General features: G+C 41.3%; 1 protein-coding gene across 17 annotated transcripts in view; it reads left to right on the top strand.

Moving 5' to 3' along the window:
- RALGAPA1 (Ral GTPase activating protein catalytic subunit alpha 1) overlaps positions 1 to 17,415 on the top strand; it is a 150,307-nt gene that overhangs the window by 519 nt on the left and 132,373 nt on the right. For all 17 annotated transcript variants that reach the window (XR_013228512.1, XM_077323125.1, XM_077323123.1 and 14 more), the window contains exons 2-3: positions 15,543 to 15,653; positions 16,573 to 16,622. Coding sequence is in view for 16 of the 17 variants with exons in the window: in XM_077323125.1 (XP_077179240.1) it covers positions 15,543 to 15,653; positions 16,573 to 16,622 (161 nt within the window). In the remaining variant the exon portion in view is untranslated. The remainder of the gene's footprint in view (positions 1 to 15,542; positions 15,654 to 16,572; positions 16,623 to 17,415) is intronic.

The raw sequence follows: 17,415 nt of genomic DNA, 5'->3' as shown, positions 1-17,415 counted from the left end.
TTCCTCTCCGCCCACCCCGCGGCGGGAGGGTCGGTGGGTGGCGAGGTGAGGTCCGCTTCCGGGGGACGAAAGAAGCTGCCTCCCGACTCTTCGTTGGCATGACAACCAGGACACGGAAGGCAGGGTAGGGGTCTCTGGAGAGCGGGGGAATGTCTCTGCTTGAGCCGCTCCATTTCAGGCTGCTATCTCGAGGCCTGTTTGCCTGGCAGCCCGGAGAGTTGTTGACGCTGAGATGAAATGAGATCAAGCATTATGGGCATGGTTGGTCAGGTGACCCTCCTTCTGTTTGCTGGTTTTGTGTGTTAGTGTTAAAGCCTCTACAAACGATCCTAATTTGGAGGGCTACGTGGTTGTCTTCCAGGAGCCGCTAACCAGGGGCTCTTTGGTCTGGTGCTGTTCTCCAAGAGGCTTTGCAGCTGAGGTAGAGGAATGCACAGTCTGGCTTCCTGTGGGGAGCCCACAGGGTGTCTCTGGAAAACTTCCTGCGTATTCCTACATCCACCCAAGAGTGGAGGAATTTGCTCGCCCCATTGGATGTTATATTGAGTTCTCTGCCTTTCCTTTTGTTTTCCAGTTTGATGATGATGCAAGAATGTCCTGGGATTGTATTTTTCACTTGTGATACTTGCCTGAATAAGTGCTGCATTTAGTGATAGATGGGAAAGGATTTTGTGTGTCACCTAGTTCTGTTTAGATATCTGGTTTTCTTGTAAATCTTCTTTATACATCTTTATAAAAGGCAGTTTTGCTCTGTAGACAGTGTTGTTCATACTGTGTGGTTAAAAGTGAGATATTTCTAAACCCAGTTCCCTAAAACATCACAATTTGCCCTGTCCTTGCTAAAGAGAGTGAACAGTTGTGGTCTGTTATTTTGAAAACAATATTTCAAAGAAAGTATATTCTTCCCCATTCCTTAAATTAGCTTAACAATCTTCTGGATCCACATTTCCTGTGGGGTTTTTTTTAATGAAGTTGCTATAGATTCCCATAAGTGTATTGTCAAATAAATGGTCATGTTTTTCATTGGCTTCTGGATTTCCTAAAATGTTGTGATTACTAGTACTGAGTTAGTGGCCATAATATGCCAAGGAGTTTTGCTTGACAGTTAATTAGTCTGAGGTGGTGTAATTGAAATAAGTGGTAATTTTACGATTGTTTACAAGTGAACCCGGATCAAAGCAGAGAAAAACTGTCTGGCCTGAATTTAGTTCTGCGATTTGATCATAAAAGCATGCCTGTTTTGACTGCAAGAGCCAGAGGACTGATAACATCTAACTGCCTTTTTCTGTAGCCTCGGTAATCACTCATACTTGATTGAAGTACATTCTTCCACATGTTTGCATGCTGAGTTTAAATGTAATATATCTGTGGGTGTCAGCTTTCATTAAGTAGTTTTTTATGACAAGTGTATGATAAATGCCAGAGTCCAATATATCTTGAATACTCAGCTCTGAAATCAGGCGCATGAAAAAAAATCAAGTTGAGAGCATAAAGTAGCTTACATTCACAAATGTATACTTTGTTTCCTTTGTATAGCTCTTGGTGATATATGTATTGTTTTTAATTGAGTATCTGTTGGAAAAGCCATGAGAAATTTATTTTCTACCCATCATTCTGTATGAAGCAACAAATAACAGCTTAATCGGTTACTCAGTTTCCTTGGAAATTATGAGATTAATCATGAGTAAACAAATTCTTGTGCTTCTGTAAAGAAGCAGATTATTATCACAGTGCAGGAGGCTGCTTGATGATAGTTGCTTCCATTGGCAGAAGCCTATGTGTGCTATGCAATGAGCTGCTTTTAAAGAAGAAATAAAACTATTTTCCAGTGAAGAAGGAAGAAGTTTCACAAATTTAAGGGAGGAGATAATAAGAAATACATGCTTACAGTACAATGATTTTTATGGATTACCTGAATTTTTTTTTAATAAATGAAGTATGTTCTTAAGACTTTGCCTGGAGGTGAGATTTCGCATTGACCACCAAAAGAAAGAGAGGCAGAAGGTTCTACTTTTTAGACAAATCTCTGGAAGTTGAGAGTTCCTTTATAGAGAAGTGGTAATTTGAAATGTTTCTCCGTGCTCATAGCAATGATCATTTGCAGAGTGATACAATAAATTAAAAATTCTAGAAAGGACAATTTTATTGTTCCTAGCTGATGTGCTGTGCATTCCTTTTATGACTCCATTGATTATATTTGTAATATGCTGTCATTATCCTGATTAAGAATTGTTTACTGTGTATGTGAAAGACCAGGCACAACCAACAGCAAATTAAGGGCCCCTGCTCTCCCCCCTCTCCCCCCCCCTTCCTCACAGAACTCCACCAAAGCGCTCTGGACCTGTTGTGGTATTGCACTGTTGCATCATTATATGATTTTATTATATTGTTATACTGTTATATTCTGTTATATTGTTACAACCACTGTTATTAATTACTGTATGATTTTTAACGAAGACTGTTTCATGTATTGTTGATTAGTTTAATGTAAACCGCCCTGAGCCTTCGGGGAGGGCGGTATATAAATCTAAATAAATAAATAAGAAATAAATAAAGTGAACCTCCACTTCATTACTTGATGATAGTGGTTTTGAGTGCTGTCTTGTGCGTGTGTATCTTCACCAGAAGAGCCTCTTGTGGTACAGAGTGGTAAGGCAGCAGACTTGCAGTCTGAAAGCTCTGCCCATGAGGCTGGGAGTTCAATCCCAGCAGCCGGCTCAAGGTTGACTCAGCCTTCCATCCTTCTGAGGTCGGTAAAATGAGTACCCAGCTTGCTGGGGGGTAAATGGTAATGACTGGGGAAGGCACTGGCAAACCACCCCGTATTGAGTCTGCCATAAGAATGCTAGAGGGCGTCACCCCAAGGGTCAGACATGACTCAGTGTTTGCACAGGGAATACCTTTACATTTTTATCTTCACCAGAGTGCTGTTGAATGTTCAAAGATGAACTGTTTTTTTTTTACCCCACTTTTTACTTACCCAAAAGGAGTTTCAAAGCAGCTTACAATCACCTACACTTCCTCTCCCCACAATAGGCACCCTGTGAGTTAGGTGGGGCTGAGAGAGTTCTGAGAGAACTACTCTGCAAGAACAGCTCTAAGATAACTGTGACTGGCCCAAGGCTGCGTGTGGAGGTATGGGGAATCAGACCCGCTTTTCTAGATTAGATGCTGCCACTCTTAACTACTGCACCAATCTGGCTTTCTGAATTAATGCAGAAATCCATTGGATAAATCAGTAGAAGTTATTTCTACTTGGTAGATGAATAAATGAGTTGGAGAGCCATTCAGTGATTCTTGGGCTGATTAGGAACCCAGCTCTCTTGCCTTCTATGCACTTGACTCTTTAGTTATTTCTACCATGTAATGTTAATAATAAGAAAACTCTGGTTGACCACCCTTCTCCCCATTTTCTATATATGCTGAGCATGATTATTAATCTTATTATTCTTCCCTTATTTTTCCAGGAATACCTTTTTATTATTTTCCATGGGGAGAGGAATAATGGAGAATATCACTGTCAGCTTTGAGTAGTCTCCTTGGGTGAATGCTGCTTGCAGATTTTTGAGTTCTCACTAGCTTTAATATGCATACAAGATGTGGGGAAATTATTTTTTATTTCCATATTAAATAAGACGCCGTGCTGTGCCAGCTTCGCTCTTGCCACAGCAGAGGCCCTTTGCCACCCAGGCACTGTTCCTTGCAGGCACATTAGAGTATTGGATTATCAGGGCACAGTTACATTGAATGCTGTTGTTGTCTTGATTTAGATGCAAACTGAGAAGCCCAGGTGTCTTTTTAAATGACTAGGAATGCTCATTGCGCACCCACATTTGCATGCACACATACACATGTATGTGTGCACACAAATGCATTTTTTAAATAATATATTCTATAATATTTTTATAATCTGTAATATGAAATATCTGAGGGCTGCTAGCAGATTACATATATATCTAGAACTGTCCCTCATCTTAGATTAAGTGTTATGCCTTTCTGTTTATCATATTCTAAACCTAATTTATTGGAGTGTAATCAGGAGCACATGGCCATGTACTCCAGTGGAAAAAAACCAACAGCACTAGCAACAGTCTCTGGAAAAAGCATTTTCCCAATCTCATTTCATGTTCACTTCTTGTTATACGATGAGACCTTTCATAGTTATCATGTCGTTCGCTCCCCCCAGAAATCCAGCAGACCAGAAATTACAGCAAATAGGGGCAATCTGCTGGATGATCCCCATACAGGAGTGAGAATCTAGCTCTGTTTCATGCCTTTTAAATCTTTTCAAGAGAGTGCAAGTAGACTTTTCTGCTTTCTCACTTACTGTTGGAAAACTGTTGGAAAACTGTGAGTGCAGCCATATGCCTTGACCAATATCGTTATTGTTGATAACAAGGCGCATTTTGAGCACTAAGGTGACTTTGTGGTTTTGTTGATTAGTAAGTGCAAGTGGGATTTGGTTTTCAGATAAGAGATTAAGAAATGATTTGTGGACAAGTTTGAAGTTTTTGAATAGCCTGCTGGATGAGGCTAGATTGTGCCAAAGGAATGGCATTGCTTTCATGCCAGTATGTACTAAACTATTTTAGAAGGACACTTGAATGGAAAATTGAAGGCTATTTGTAGTGGCCTCTGTGCAGAAACAAGCTTTGACATTCACATACACTTTCCAACAGCAAATTTGTTCCTTGCTTGCTCTAATGCTTGGTTAATTTTCTCTTAACAAAAGCCAGTGATTTTAGGAATGAATATGCAGACTTCATTCAGATTACTGACCCATCTACTTTGGCTAGAACCAGCTTTATAAAGACGGAGTCAAGCAGAGTTTTCTCAGCCTTTGAGATCTTACATTAATTGTGTTATTGGTTTAACTGGAGTTGCCAGGAATTGGATCTGGGACCATCTGCATGCAAAGCAAATATTCTGTAACAGAGCTATATTCTATCTGTTACAGAATATTTTATGGATGAAGCCCTTTCTGAACAAAGCCATATATGTTTGAAGAAACGTCAACATGTAAACATTGTCCCAGGTTAATGTTGTACATACGTTGCAGTATTCTGTTCTGGAGAGCCAGTATAGTGTAGCAACTAAAATACTGGACTGGAACTGGGGACTAGCTTCAAATGCCCACATAAACTCATTGGGTGACCATAAGCCATTCACTGCTTCTCTACTAATCTACCTCACAAGGCTATTGTCTATAGCCATTCACTGTCTCAGCTAGTTAAACTCACAGGATAAACTTGAAGAAAAGAGAACAATGTGTACATTGAGTTGGAGGATAAAATGTGAAAGACTATTTCTGATTTTATAATTTTCTTCCTCTCTAGCACTGTGTAGGACTGTATAGACGACTGCTTCCAGCGCCCTCAGTCCACTGTAGTGCTTTTATAATGTAGACTAGTGGCAAAGCCCGTTCTTATGAACAGGCTTTGAAAGGGTCACACCCGGGGCCTGTGCCAGGCCTTTGGGAAGCGCCCCCTCTCCACCACACCGCCCTTGGCCGGATGGCTTCCCAAAGGCCTCCAGGCCTTTGGGAAGCTCCCCCCCCCCCACCCTCTCCTCAGCCGGATGGCTTCCCAAAGGGCTTGAAAGCACACCTGGGGCCTGTGCGAAGCCTTTCCAGGCCTTTGGGAAGCACTCCCTCTCACCCCCATCCCTCCACCCCCACCCCTACTCCTCCACCCCCCCCCCTACTCCCCTACGCCCCTTTGGCCAAATGGCTTCCCAAAGGCCTTGAAAACACACCCGGGGCCTGTGCAGGGCCTTTGAGAAGTGCTCCCTCCCCCCCCTCTTACCTGGGGCCCTGCAAGTGGAGCGGAGGAGTCACCGACTGGCTGGCTGTAGCAGCCAGGCATGTCTGTGAGGCAAGGGTTGAGGGCTTGGTGAGGGAGGGCAGGAGCTGTAGGGGGAGGGCCAATCAGGGTACAGCTGGCTGCACCCTGATTGGCCCTGGAGAGGCCGGACAATCCGTCCCCCAAGGCTGTTTCACAATTATTAAGAAGCACCAAATGGATAAGATTGTCATATATACAGATGCTGCTATATAAAAATATTATCAGTGTAAGTACTCTTTCTGAAGTGGAAAAGAGAATCAAGGGTAGAAGGGATTTCAAGCCATATATATAGATATAGATATAGATATAGATATAGATAGAGATATATATATATATATATATATATATATATATATATATATATATATATATATATATATATATATATATATATATATATATATATATATATATATATATATATATATATATATATATATATAAAGCAATATCACAGTATAAAATGATACTAAATCAGTTTCCATCTACTCTGCCATTCTGGCAAAGTGAGTCTCTTGAAAAATCTCTATGGTCATCACAAAACTGCCCAGAAAAAAAAGGGGGGGGGAAATGTGTACAGAGAAGAAAGCTTAGAAGAGTCATACCTCCCTAATGTCCCTAATATCCATGAGTGTCTCTGAATGTTAGCATAAACAAAAGTTCTTGCCAAGTACATTGTGTGTGATACTGCTAACAGCTCCCTCATGACAAAGGCTGGACCTTAACTCTGATGATTTGCCTTATAGTTTCTGTATCCTTTGAGCTCATGCTAGATACATATTTTCAAAGTTTTTTTAATCGGTCCAAGTGGGATAGTTTGAAAGTTTTGTGGAAAGAAGGATGAGGTTTAATTGACCATGGATAATAGTAATAAAAATCATCTTTGTTGGTTCAAAAAAAACACTTGCCTAACTGATCCCTAACTGATTACCAGCAACAGTGGTAGAAGTGTATTCTCCCTAGATAACCACAGGAATCATCAAAGAAAAGTTTAAATTCACTGCATTCCAAAGAATATGGCAGGGTTGTGTTCACCAGTAACTATTGACTATAGTTTGGTTTGCAAACATCTACTTGAGGAATAGATCATTTAAATGCATCAGAAGGGAACAGCAGTGGTTATGACAGCCTTTTGGGAGACTGGATTTTGTTTTTGTTTTTTGATGCCATGAGTATTGGCTGGAATTTGCTTAGGAAGTATGGCCTCTTTGGACTAGAGTAGTTACTGTTGGCCTAAAAATCAGCAGCATCTGAATAATGCTGTTAGAATGGTGTCAAGATCCAATAAATAATGTTATAAATATCCTGCTTGAACTTGCTGAATCATAGACTGGAGAATCTCTTTTGCCTTTTCGAGCCTTGGTTCTTCCTGCCTTCTTTCTTTCCCTGTTCCTACAAGATTTTTTATGTGTTTGTGCTGTTTGTAATAGACAAGCATCACTGCTAGGGCAGGAACATGGGAGAAGCTGTAGTATATTTCACAACTGCAAGATCATAGTAGTGCTATCTTGCTCTGTTTATTTGTTGTTGTTGTTGTTATGTGCGAAGTCGTGTCCGACCCATCGCGACCCCATGGACAATGATCCTCCAGGCCTTCCTGTCCTCTACCATTCCCCGGAGTCCATTTAAGTTTGCACCTACTGCTTCAGTGACTCCATCCATCCACCTCATTCTCTGTCGTCCCCTTCTTCTTTTGCCCTCGATCTCTCCCAGCATTAGGCTCTTCTCCAGGGAGTCCTTCCTTCTCATGAGGTGGCCAAAATATTTGAGTTTCATCTTCAGGATCTGGCCTTCTAAAGAGCAGTCAGGGCTGATCTCCTCTAGGACTGACTGGTTTGTTCGCCTTGCAGTCCAAGGGACTCGCAAGAGTCTTCTCCAGCACCAGAGTTCAAAAGCCTCAATTCTTTGACGCTCGGCCTTCCTTATGGTCCAACTTTCGCAGCCATACATTGCAACTGGGAAGACCATAGCCTTGACTAAACGCACTTTTGTTGGCAGGGTGATGTCTCTGCTTTTTAGGATGCTGTCTAGATTTGCCATAGCTTTCCTCCCCAGCAGCAAGCGTCTTTTAATTTCTTTGCTGCAGTCCCCATCTGCAGTGATCTTGGAGCCCAGGAAAATAAAATCTGTCACTATCTCCATTTCTTCCCCTTCTATTTGCCAGGAATTGAGAGGGCCGGATGCCATGATCTTTGTTTTCTTGATGTTGAGTTTCAAGCCAACTTTGGCACTCTCCTCCTTCACCCGCATCAACAGGCTCTTTAGTTCCTCTTCACTTTCTGCCATTAGAGTGGTATCATCTGCATATCTGAGGTTGTTGACATTTCTCCCTGCAATCTTGATCCCAATTTGTGACTCCTGTAATCCCGCATTTCTCATGATGTGCTCTGCATACAAGTTAAATAGGCAAGGCGACAGTATACAGCCTTGCCGAACTCCTTTCTCAATTTTGAACCAGTCAGTGATTCCATGTTCAGTTCTCACTGTTGCTTCTTGACCTGCATATAAATTTCTCAAGAGACAAATAAGATGCTCTGGTATTCCCATCTCTTTAAGAACTTGTCACAATTTGTTGTGCTCCACACAATCAAAGGCTTTAGCATAGTCAATGAAGCAGAAGTAGACGTTCTTCTGGTACTCCCTAGCTTTCTCCATGATCCAGCGTATGTTGGCAATTTGATCTCTAGTTCCTCTGCCTCTTCATTTTGTTGTGCTCCACACAATCAAAGGCTTTAGCATAGTCAATGAAGCAGAAGTAGACGTTCTTCTGGTACTCCCTAGCTTTCTCCATGATCCAGCGTATGTTGGCAATTTGATCTCTAGTTCCTCTGCCCTGCTTCATTTTGTACTCCAAGGCCAAACTTGCCTGTTATCCCGGTTATCTTTTGGCTTCCTACTTTAGCATTCCAATCCCCCATGATGATAAGCACATCATTTTTGGGCGTTGCTTCTAGAAGGTGTTGTAGGGCTTCATAGAACTGATCAACTTCATCCTCTTCAGCAGCAGTGGTTGGGGCGTAGACCTGGATCACTGTGATGTTGAATGGTTTGCCTTGGATTCGAACTGAGATCATTCTGTCATTTTGGGGATTGTATCCCAAGACTGCTTTTCCTACTCTCTTATTGATTATGAATGCTACTCCATTTCTTCTGCGAGATTCTTGTCCACAGTAGTATACCTGATGGTCATCTGAATTAAATTCACCCATTCCTGTCCATTTTAGTTCACTGATTCCTAAAATGTCGATGTTCAGTTTTCTCATTTCTTGTTTAACCACGTCCAGCTTGCCTTGATTCATGGATCTGACGTTCCAGGTTCCTATGGAATAAAAATCTTTACAGCATCGGACTGTCTTTTCGCCACCAGTTACTTCCACAACTGAGCGTCCTTTCGGCTTTGGCCCAGCCGCTTCATTCATTCTGGCGCTACTCGTACTAGCCGTCTGCTCATCCCCAGTAGCATATTGGACACCTTCCGACCTGAGGGGCTCATCTTCCAGCGTCATATCGTTATGCCTATTGGAACTGTCCATAGAGTTTTCATGGCAAAGATACTGGAGTGGTTTGCCATTGCCTTCTCCAGTGGATCACCTTTTGTCAGAGCTCTCAGCTATGACCTGTCCGTCTTGGGTGGCCCTGCACGGCATAGCTCATAGCTTCACTGAACTACGCAAGCCCCCTTGCCACAACAAGGCAGCGATCCTTGAAGGGGGGCTCTGTTTATTAGGGGGTTTTAAATACGAAAACTAGAATAAAAAAAGGGAAGCAATAAGACATAGAAGGAAAGGGAATAGAATGCTTTTGCGTTTGTTTGTGGTTTTGTTATTGTTAATTGACAGCAAATGTGTCTGTATAAGCAGTCAGCATCTCCTGGAGCATTTTGTGGTAGTATCTGTGTTCATACATAGACTATCCTTTGGTGAATGGATGCAGAATACTTCCTTTTCCAGTTTTGGTTGTAAATACAGCTCATAAGATCCAACCTCTATAGTCAGTTGTAACATTCCATACCATTAGGATATTTTAGAGCCATTTCTTCTACTAAGTTCATTGTTGAGAGGACTTGTTGTTGTTGTTGTTGTTGTTATGTGTCCGAGTATTTGAGTTTCATCTTCAGGATCTGGCCTTCTAAAGAGCAGTCAGGTTTGATCTCCTCTAGGACTGGCCGGTTTGTTCGCCTTGCAGTCCAAGGGACTCGCAAGAGTCTTCTCCAGCACCAGAGTTCAAAAGCCTCAATTCTTTGACGCTCGGCCTTCCTTATGGTCCAACTTTCGCAGCCATACATTGCAACTGGGAATACCATAGCCTTGACTAAACGCACTTTTGTTGGCAGGGTGATGTCTCTGCTTTTTAGGATGCTGTCTAGATTTGCCATAGCTTTCCTCCCCAGGAGCAAGCGTCTTTTAATTTCTTTGCTGCAGTCCCCATCTGCAGTGATCTTGGAGCCCAGGAAAATAAAATCTGTCACTATCTCCATTTCTTCCCCATCTATTTGCCAGGAATTGAGAGGGCTGGATGCCATGATCTTTGTTTTCTTGATGTTGAGTTTCAAGCCAACTTTTGCACTCTCCTCCTTCACCTGCATCAACAGGCTCTTTAGTTCCTCTTCACTTTCTGCCATTAGAGTGGTATCATCTGCATATCTGAGGTTGTTGATATTTCTCCCTGCAATCTTGATCCCAATTTGTGACTCCTCTAATCCCGCATTTCTCATGATGTGCTCTGCATACAAGTTAAATAGGCAAGGCGACAGTATACAGCCTTGCCGAACTCCTTTCTCAATTTTGAACCAGTCAGTGATTCCATGTTCAGTTCTCACTGTTGCTTCTTGACCTGCATATAAATTTCTCAAGAGACAAATAAGATGCTCTGGTATTCCCATCTCTTTAAGAACTTGCCACAATTTGTTGTGCTCCACACAATCAAAGGCTTTAGCATAGTCAATGAAGCAGAAGTAGACGTTCTTCTGGTACTCCCTAGCTTTCTCCATGATCCAGCGTATGTTGGCAATTTGATCTCTAGTTCCTCTGCCTCTTCGAAATCCTGCCTGTACTTCTGGAAGTTCTCGGTCCACATATTGCTGGAGCCTAGCTTGTAGGATTTTGAGCATAACTTTGCTAGCATGAGAAATTAGTGCGATGGTGCGGTAGTTTGAACATTCTTTGGCATTGCCCTTCTTTGGGATTGGAATGTAAACTGACCTTTTCCAATCCTGTGGCCATTGTTGAGTTTTCCAAATTTGCTGGCATATTGAGTGTAGCACTTTTACTGCATCGTCCTTTAAGATTTTGAATAGTTCAACTGGAATGCTGTCACTACCACTAGCTTTATTGTTGCTCAGACTTCCTAAGGCCCATTTGACTTCACATTCCAGGATGTCTGGCTGCAGGTCAGTAACTACCCCATTGTGGTCATCAGGGATGTTAAGCTCGCTCTTGTATAGTTCTTCTGTATAATTTTGCCACCTTTGTTTAATCTCTTCTGCTTCTGTGAGGTCCCTACCATTTTGGTCCCTTATCATACCCAACTTTGCATGAAACGTTCTCTTCATATCTCCAGTTTTCTTGAAAAGATCTCTGGTCCTCCCCATTCTATTGTTTTCTTCTATTTGTTTGCACTGTTCATTTAAGAAGGCATTCTTATCTCTTCTAGCTTTTCTCTGGAATTCTGCATTCAATTGGGTGTATCTTTCTCCCTTGCCTTTCACTTCCCTTCTCTCCTTAGCTATTTGTAAAGCTTCCTCAGACAGCCATTTTGATTTCTTGCATTTCTTTTTCTTTGGGATGGTTTTAGTTGCTACCTCTTGTACAATGTTGCGAACCTCCGTCCATAGTTCTTCAGGCACTCTGTCTATCAGATCTAATTCCTTAAATCTATTTGTCACCTCTACTGTATATTCGTCGGGGATATGATTTAGTTCATACCTGAGTGGCCTAGTGCTTTTCCCTACTTTCTTCAATTTAAGCCTAAATTTTGCAACAAGAAGCTCATGATCTGAACCACAATCAGCTCCTGGTCTTGTTTTTATTGACTGTATAGAACTTTTCCATCTTTGGCTGCAGAGCACATAGTCAATCTGATTTCTGTGTTGACCGTCTGGTGATGTCCATGTGTAGAGTCGTCTCTTGGGTTGCTGGAAAAGAGTGTTTGCTATGACCATTGTATTCTCTTGACAAAATTCTACCAGCCAGCGCCCTGCTTCATTTTGTACTCCAAGGCCAAACTTGCCTGTTATCCCGGTTATCTTTTGGCTTCCTACTTTAGCATTCCAATCCCCCATGATGATAAGCACATCATTTTTTGGCGTTGCTTCTAGAAGGTGTTGTAGGGCTTCATAGAACTGATCAACTTCATCCTCTTCAGCAGCAGTGGTTGGGGCATAGACCTGGATCACTGTGATGTTGAATGGTTTGCCTTGGATTCGAACTGAGATCATTCTGTCATTTTGGGGATTGTATCCCAAGACTGCTTTTCCTACTCTCTTATTGATTATGAAGGCTACTCCATTTCTTCTGCAAGATTCTTGTCCACAGTAGTATACCTGATGGTCATCTGAATTAAATTCACCCATTCCTGTCCATTTTAGTTCACAGATTCCTAAAATGTCGATGTTCAGTCTTGTCATTTCTTGTTTGACCACGTCCAGCTTACCTTGATTCATGGATCTGACGTTCCAGGTTCCTATGGAATAAAAATCTTTACAGCATCGGACTGTCTTTTCGCCACCAGTTACTTCCACAACTGAGCGTCCTTTCGGCTTTGGCCCAGCCGCTTCATTCATTCTGGCGCTACTCGTACTAGCCATCTGCTCATCCCCAGTAGCATATTGGACACCTTCCAACCTGAGGGGCTCATCTTCCGGCGTCATATCGTTATGCCTATTGGAACTGTCCATAGAGTTTTCATGGCAAAGATACTGGAGTGGTTTGCCATTTCCTTCTCCAGTGGATCACCTTTTGTCAGAGCTCTCAGCTATGACCTGTCCGTCTTGGGTGGCCATGCACGGTATAGCTCATAGCTTCACTGAACTACGCAAGCCCCCTCACCACAACAAGGCAGCTATCCTTGAAGGGGGGTTGAGAGGACTATTCCATATCATATACAGTAGCGATCCCCAACCTGTGGGCCGTGGACCACATGTGGTCCTTCGAATAATTGGAAGTGGGCCCCTGAAGGATGCCTTCTCCCCCCCCGACCCTTTACTTCATCCCCCCCCCAGCCCTTTACAACACACTTCGGGTGTCATTGTCTCCCATCACTCCCAGATGGGACTATCTCGTTGCAGAGAAACAAGCTCAGGGTTCCCATTGATTTGTAATTGTCATGAATTAAAATTTCCATGAAAATAAAATGTTCCTTATGTTCATTGTTGTGGCGTGTCTGTATTTTATTTTGAAGGGATGTTTAAACATTACCCTAGCGATCAGAGAGTGTTAGGGCAGTGGTTGAGAGTAGAGGAGTAAACTACCCCCCCCCCACCGGGCCTCAGTAAAAGGCGTTGTGTGGTCCCCGGTGATAAAAAGGTTGGGGACCACTGATATACAGCAGTGAACCCAGCAGCCTGTGGTACCATTCACATTACTTTTAAAAAGCATTTAAAAGGTCTGAAGTGGCACTAACTTTGTTGTTGTGTTAATCTTAATTTTAGGCCGAATTCTGATCTTTTAATTTTCTGAGCCATTCTATCTTGAATCATAGAACCATAGAGTTGGAAGGGGCCATACAAGCCATCAAGTCCAACCCCCTGCTCAATGTGGGTTCAGCCGAAAGCATCCTTGGTAATGCTGCTGCTTGAAGACAATCCGTAAGGGGGAGCTCACCACCTCCTTAGGCAGTCAAGTCTCTTGCTGAACTATTTCCCCCCCTGCTATCTAGCTGGTATCTACTTAGAAGTATGTATGTATTCAGCAAGAAATTGTCATCTGATCCAATTAAATTATCCATTGTAAAAAGAAGAAATTCTGGTCTCCCCCCCCCCCCCCACTTAAACATAGAATCTGGATTGAACGAGTGTCTATTTGCATGTGAAAAATTGCTGTCCTGTTTACTATATCTCTTGCTGCGACAGTGGCACAAATCTCACATGCTTTTTTATTAAGATGCTTTAGACCCTGTGTTCCCGCAGCCCTTTGATAATGAGGAATAATGGGTTTCAGTTTTGTTCCATGGTGTTTGCATGTTGCCTCCACTGCTTTGACACCTTGTCTTGTTCACCATAAGAGCCTCTTGTGGCGCAGAGTGGTAAGGCAGCCGTCTGAAAGCTTTGCCCATGAGGCTGGGAGTTCAATCCCAGCAGCCGGCTCAAGGTTGACTCAGCCTTCCATCCTTCTGAGGTCGGTAAAATAAGAACCCAGCTTGCTTGCTGGGGGGTAAACGGTAATGACTGGGGAAGGCACTGGCAAACCACCCCGTATTGAGTCTGCCATGAAAACGCTAGAGGGCGTCATCCCAAGGGTCAGACATGACTTGGTGCTTGCACAGGGGATACCTTTACCTTTACCTTGTTCACCATCTAATTATCTCATCTGATATTAATAGTATATTCAGTTTATTTTGTTGATTTCAACCAAGTATGCTTTCCTAAAAAAAACATTTTTATTGGTGTATTTTTCTATACTGTCTTTTATTTAACTTCTTGTCATTAACTACTACAAAAATATCTTTTGTAGCATCTACCCAGGCCTTTGTATTGTGTATTTTTCCCTGGTGTTTTGCTCCTGTTGACAGTGCCATAAATCAGTTTTACTAGACAAATTCATTGCATTACAAGGGTAAAAAGACCAAATCTAAGGAATTTCGCTAGGAGTTAAATGCTCCTTTATTTAGGCATTTATGAAATATTTGGATATTGAAGTTCTTACATATCTGCTGCACTTATAAAAACTAATCCTGCTTCAGTGTCTTGTTCATGATAATGAAGAGTTGTTTGATTTATGTGGAAGACAAAGTTGTGAGGGTATGTGGGATAGAATATAATTTAAGAGATTATGGCCAGTCAGACAGCAATGTAGGTTGGTAACCCAAGGAGATTTATACTTCATGATAAAGTTATTTCAAATATTATAATGTTTTGTATATTAACCTGTACAGTGATGTTCTTTCAACTCAGATACAGATAGAATGTATTCTCTGTATTTTCCTCTATAAAGTTGATATTGCTAATGCTGAGCCATAAATCCCTCAATCTACCTGGAGAGCCAATGAAACTGGAGAGCCAGTTTGGTGTGGTGGTTAGTAGTGTGGACTTCTAATCAGGCGAGTCGGGTTCGATACTGTGTTCCCCCTACATGCAGTCAGCTGGGTGACCTTGGGTTTGTCATGGCACTGATAAAATTGTTCTGACCGAGCAGTGATATCAAGGCTCTCACAGGGTATCTGTTGTGGGGAGAGAAAAAGGAAGGCGACTGTAAGCCGCTTTGAGCCTCCTTCAGGTAGAGAAAAGCGGCATATAAGAACCAACTCTTCTTCTTCTACCTCTATCAAATCTTTTATTATCCATATAAATAGCATCTGATAATAAATATATAAATAATATAATAGAAATCATGTAATGTTAAATAGAATGTTTCTCTTGTATAAATAGAACAGGTTACCTGCAATTTTAGAATTGTTTGTTTCCACTGCTACACTGCCCTTTGTCTATGTTTTGCCATTCATTCATATTAAATACTGAAATGATCTTCTGTTTTCTTCCCCTAGAAAATGCAGAGTCTGTAGACCTTAAGCAGCTTTTTGACCTACACTTTTCACATATATATTATGTGTTCTTTGAAAATTTTGTGACTATTGAAATAAGTCTCAAGCAGAAAGGTAAGCACCAAAATAAAATGCATGATTTGCAGTTTTAATTCTTGTGCGTAATGTTTGTTGAAATTATTACCTTATGCTTTGATTCTTTTTGCATTGTCTGAATTTTGAAAACATGTTTTTGATATATAATGTTTAATAAATTGCTAAAAAGAAGCTTTTGTAATTTTTACACTTATAGATACTGATCTGATTGGTACCATTATAACTGGTATTGTCCTTTACTGTGCTAAGATATAACCCTCTGGCTGCAGTACAAGGAACTTGCACACTAGAGATGGGTTTTCTGGATGTTTCCCAAACTCTCTCTGTAGGTGGCAAAACCTCTTTAAAAATTGCTTCAACTTTTGAGAAAATGACATTGAAAGCAGTGCTCTGTTTTTTCATATGGGGCTCAGTTTTTGTTTTGTGTGACTTTGTTAACAGTCTGGAGGTACAGGTTAATATATCAAAGTGTAATGTTATTGTCTGACAGAGAGTTGTTAATTTTCAGGAAGTGGAGTAAAGGGTGAGAAATAAACTATTCCTAATGGGAATTTGCACCTTTCTACTGCACTGGCTCTGTGAAAAAGCCACTCCATGAAATGTTGCGTGAGAGCTGTAGTGGGAAGGAGAAATTGGGAGATATGATCCCTTCTCTTGCATGAGCTCTTGATCATCCCACTTCCATGAACAATGCAAGTCACCAGAAGCAATCTTTGCTGCCATCCTCTTCACACTGCAGTCCTCTCTTTCTCTGAAAAGGTGCTTGTGGGATACAGCAAAGTGGAAAAACAGCTGTAAAGAGGATAGTAGCAAAGATTGCTTTTGGTAACTGGCATTGTTCATGGCAGTGGGACAACTTTTTACCTATGGTTATTTTGAATGCATACTTGGGGTCTAATTTAGTTATCTTTGAAAAATGCCCTTTTTAAAATTGCAGGACACAAGTCACAGAGAGAAGAACTAGATGCTATTCTTTTTATTTTTGAGGTAAGACTTTTCCAAATATAGAATGTTATATTCAAATTTGGTGTGTATTCTAATGGACTCATATACATTCTTATAAGTCAAAGGTTAATGTCCAGCAGTTCTATAGTTTTGACACTGGATTTCAAATTAAGACATACTGTTTGCGGGTTTGGTTTGTTTGTTTGTTTTTTGTTTTTGGGTTTTTTTAAAAAAAATCCAGCAACCAAACTGTATAAGATTGCAGATCCCCCTCCCATGATTCCCAGAAAACAGATATTTTAACTGTGTTAGATTTTTAGGTTTTGATGATCTTATAATATTACTATTCCTGTCAAAATGCCACCCAAATTAGGTAATTTCAGATGAGTTTCCGTGTTTCTGTATAGCAGGGGCTCCTAAGTTTTTTGATGCAGGAACCATTAATAGTTTATAAGAGCGTACAAAAAGAGTAGGGTCCTGTCTGGTTTCTTCAAGCGGACCATTACATTGTGTCGAGCCACTACATATATGTTTGTTGTAGTCAGTTCTGATTCTTGAACCTTTATTAAATAAAAATGTTCTCTTTATAGTTGTCTCCTATTTTATTTTGTTCCCAAATTTGAGAAGTGAGGCATGAGAGGATGGCTGTTAATGGAGTAAGGGGAAACGATCAGTTCTGGGGCACAAGAGGTAGTCATGCGTTTCTTCATGATCACTGTTTGAAGCTTTAGACTCTGAATTTTTGCCATTAAAAGTTTTGAAAAAAAGTTACATTGAAAATGATCTCCTTCACTTGGGGCTTGATTTCTAACTACAACTGCATTGTGTCTGATTT

This window comes from Paroedura picta, chromosome 2 (assembly GCF_049243985.1).
Source record: "Paroedura picta isolate Pp20150507F chromosome 2, Ppicta_v3.0, whole genome shotgun sequence".
Taxonomy (NCBI): Eukaryota; Metazoa; Chordata; class Lepidosauria; order Squamata; family Gekkonidae; genus Paroedura; species Paroedura picta.
The sequence above is the reverse complement of the archived record's forward strand: the minus strand, read 5'-3'. Positions and strand labels throughout refer to the sequence as shown.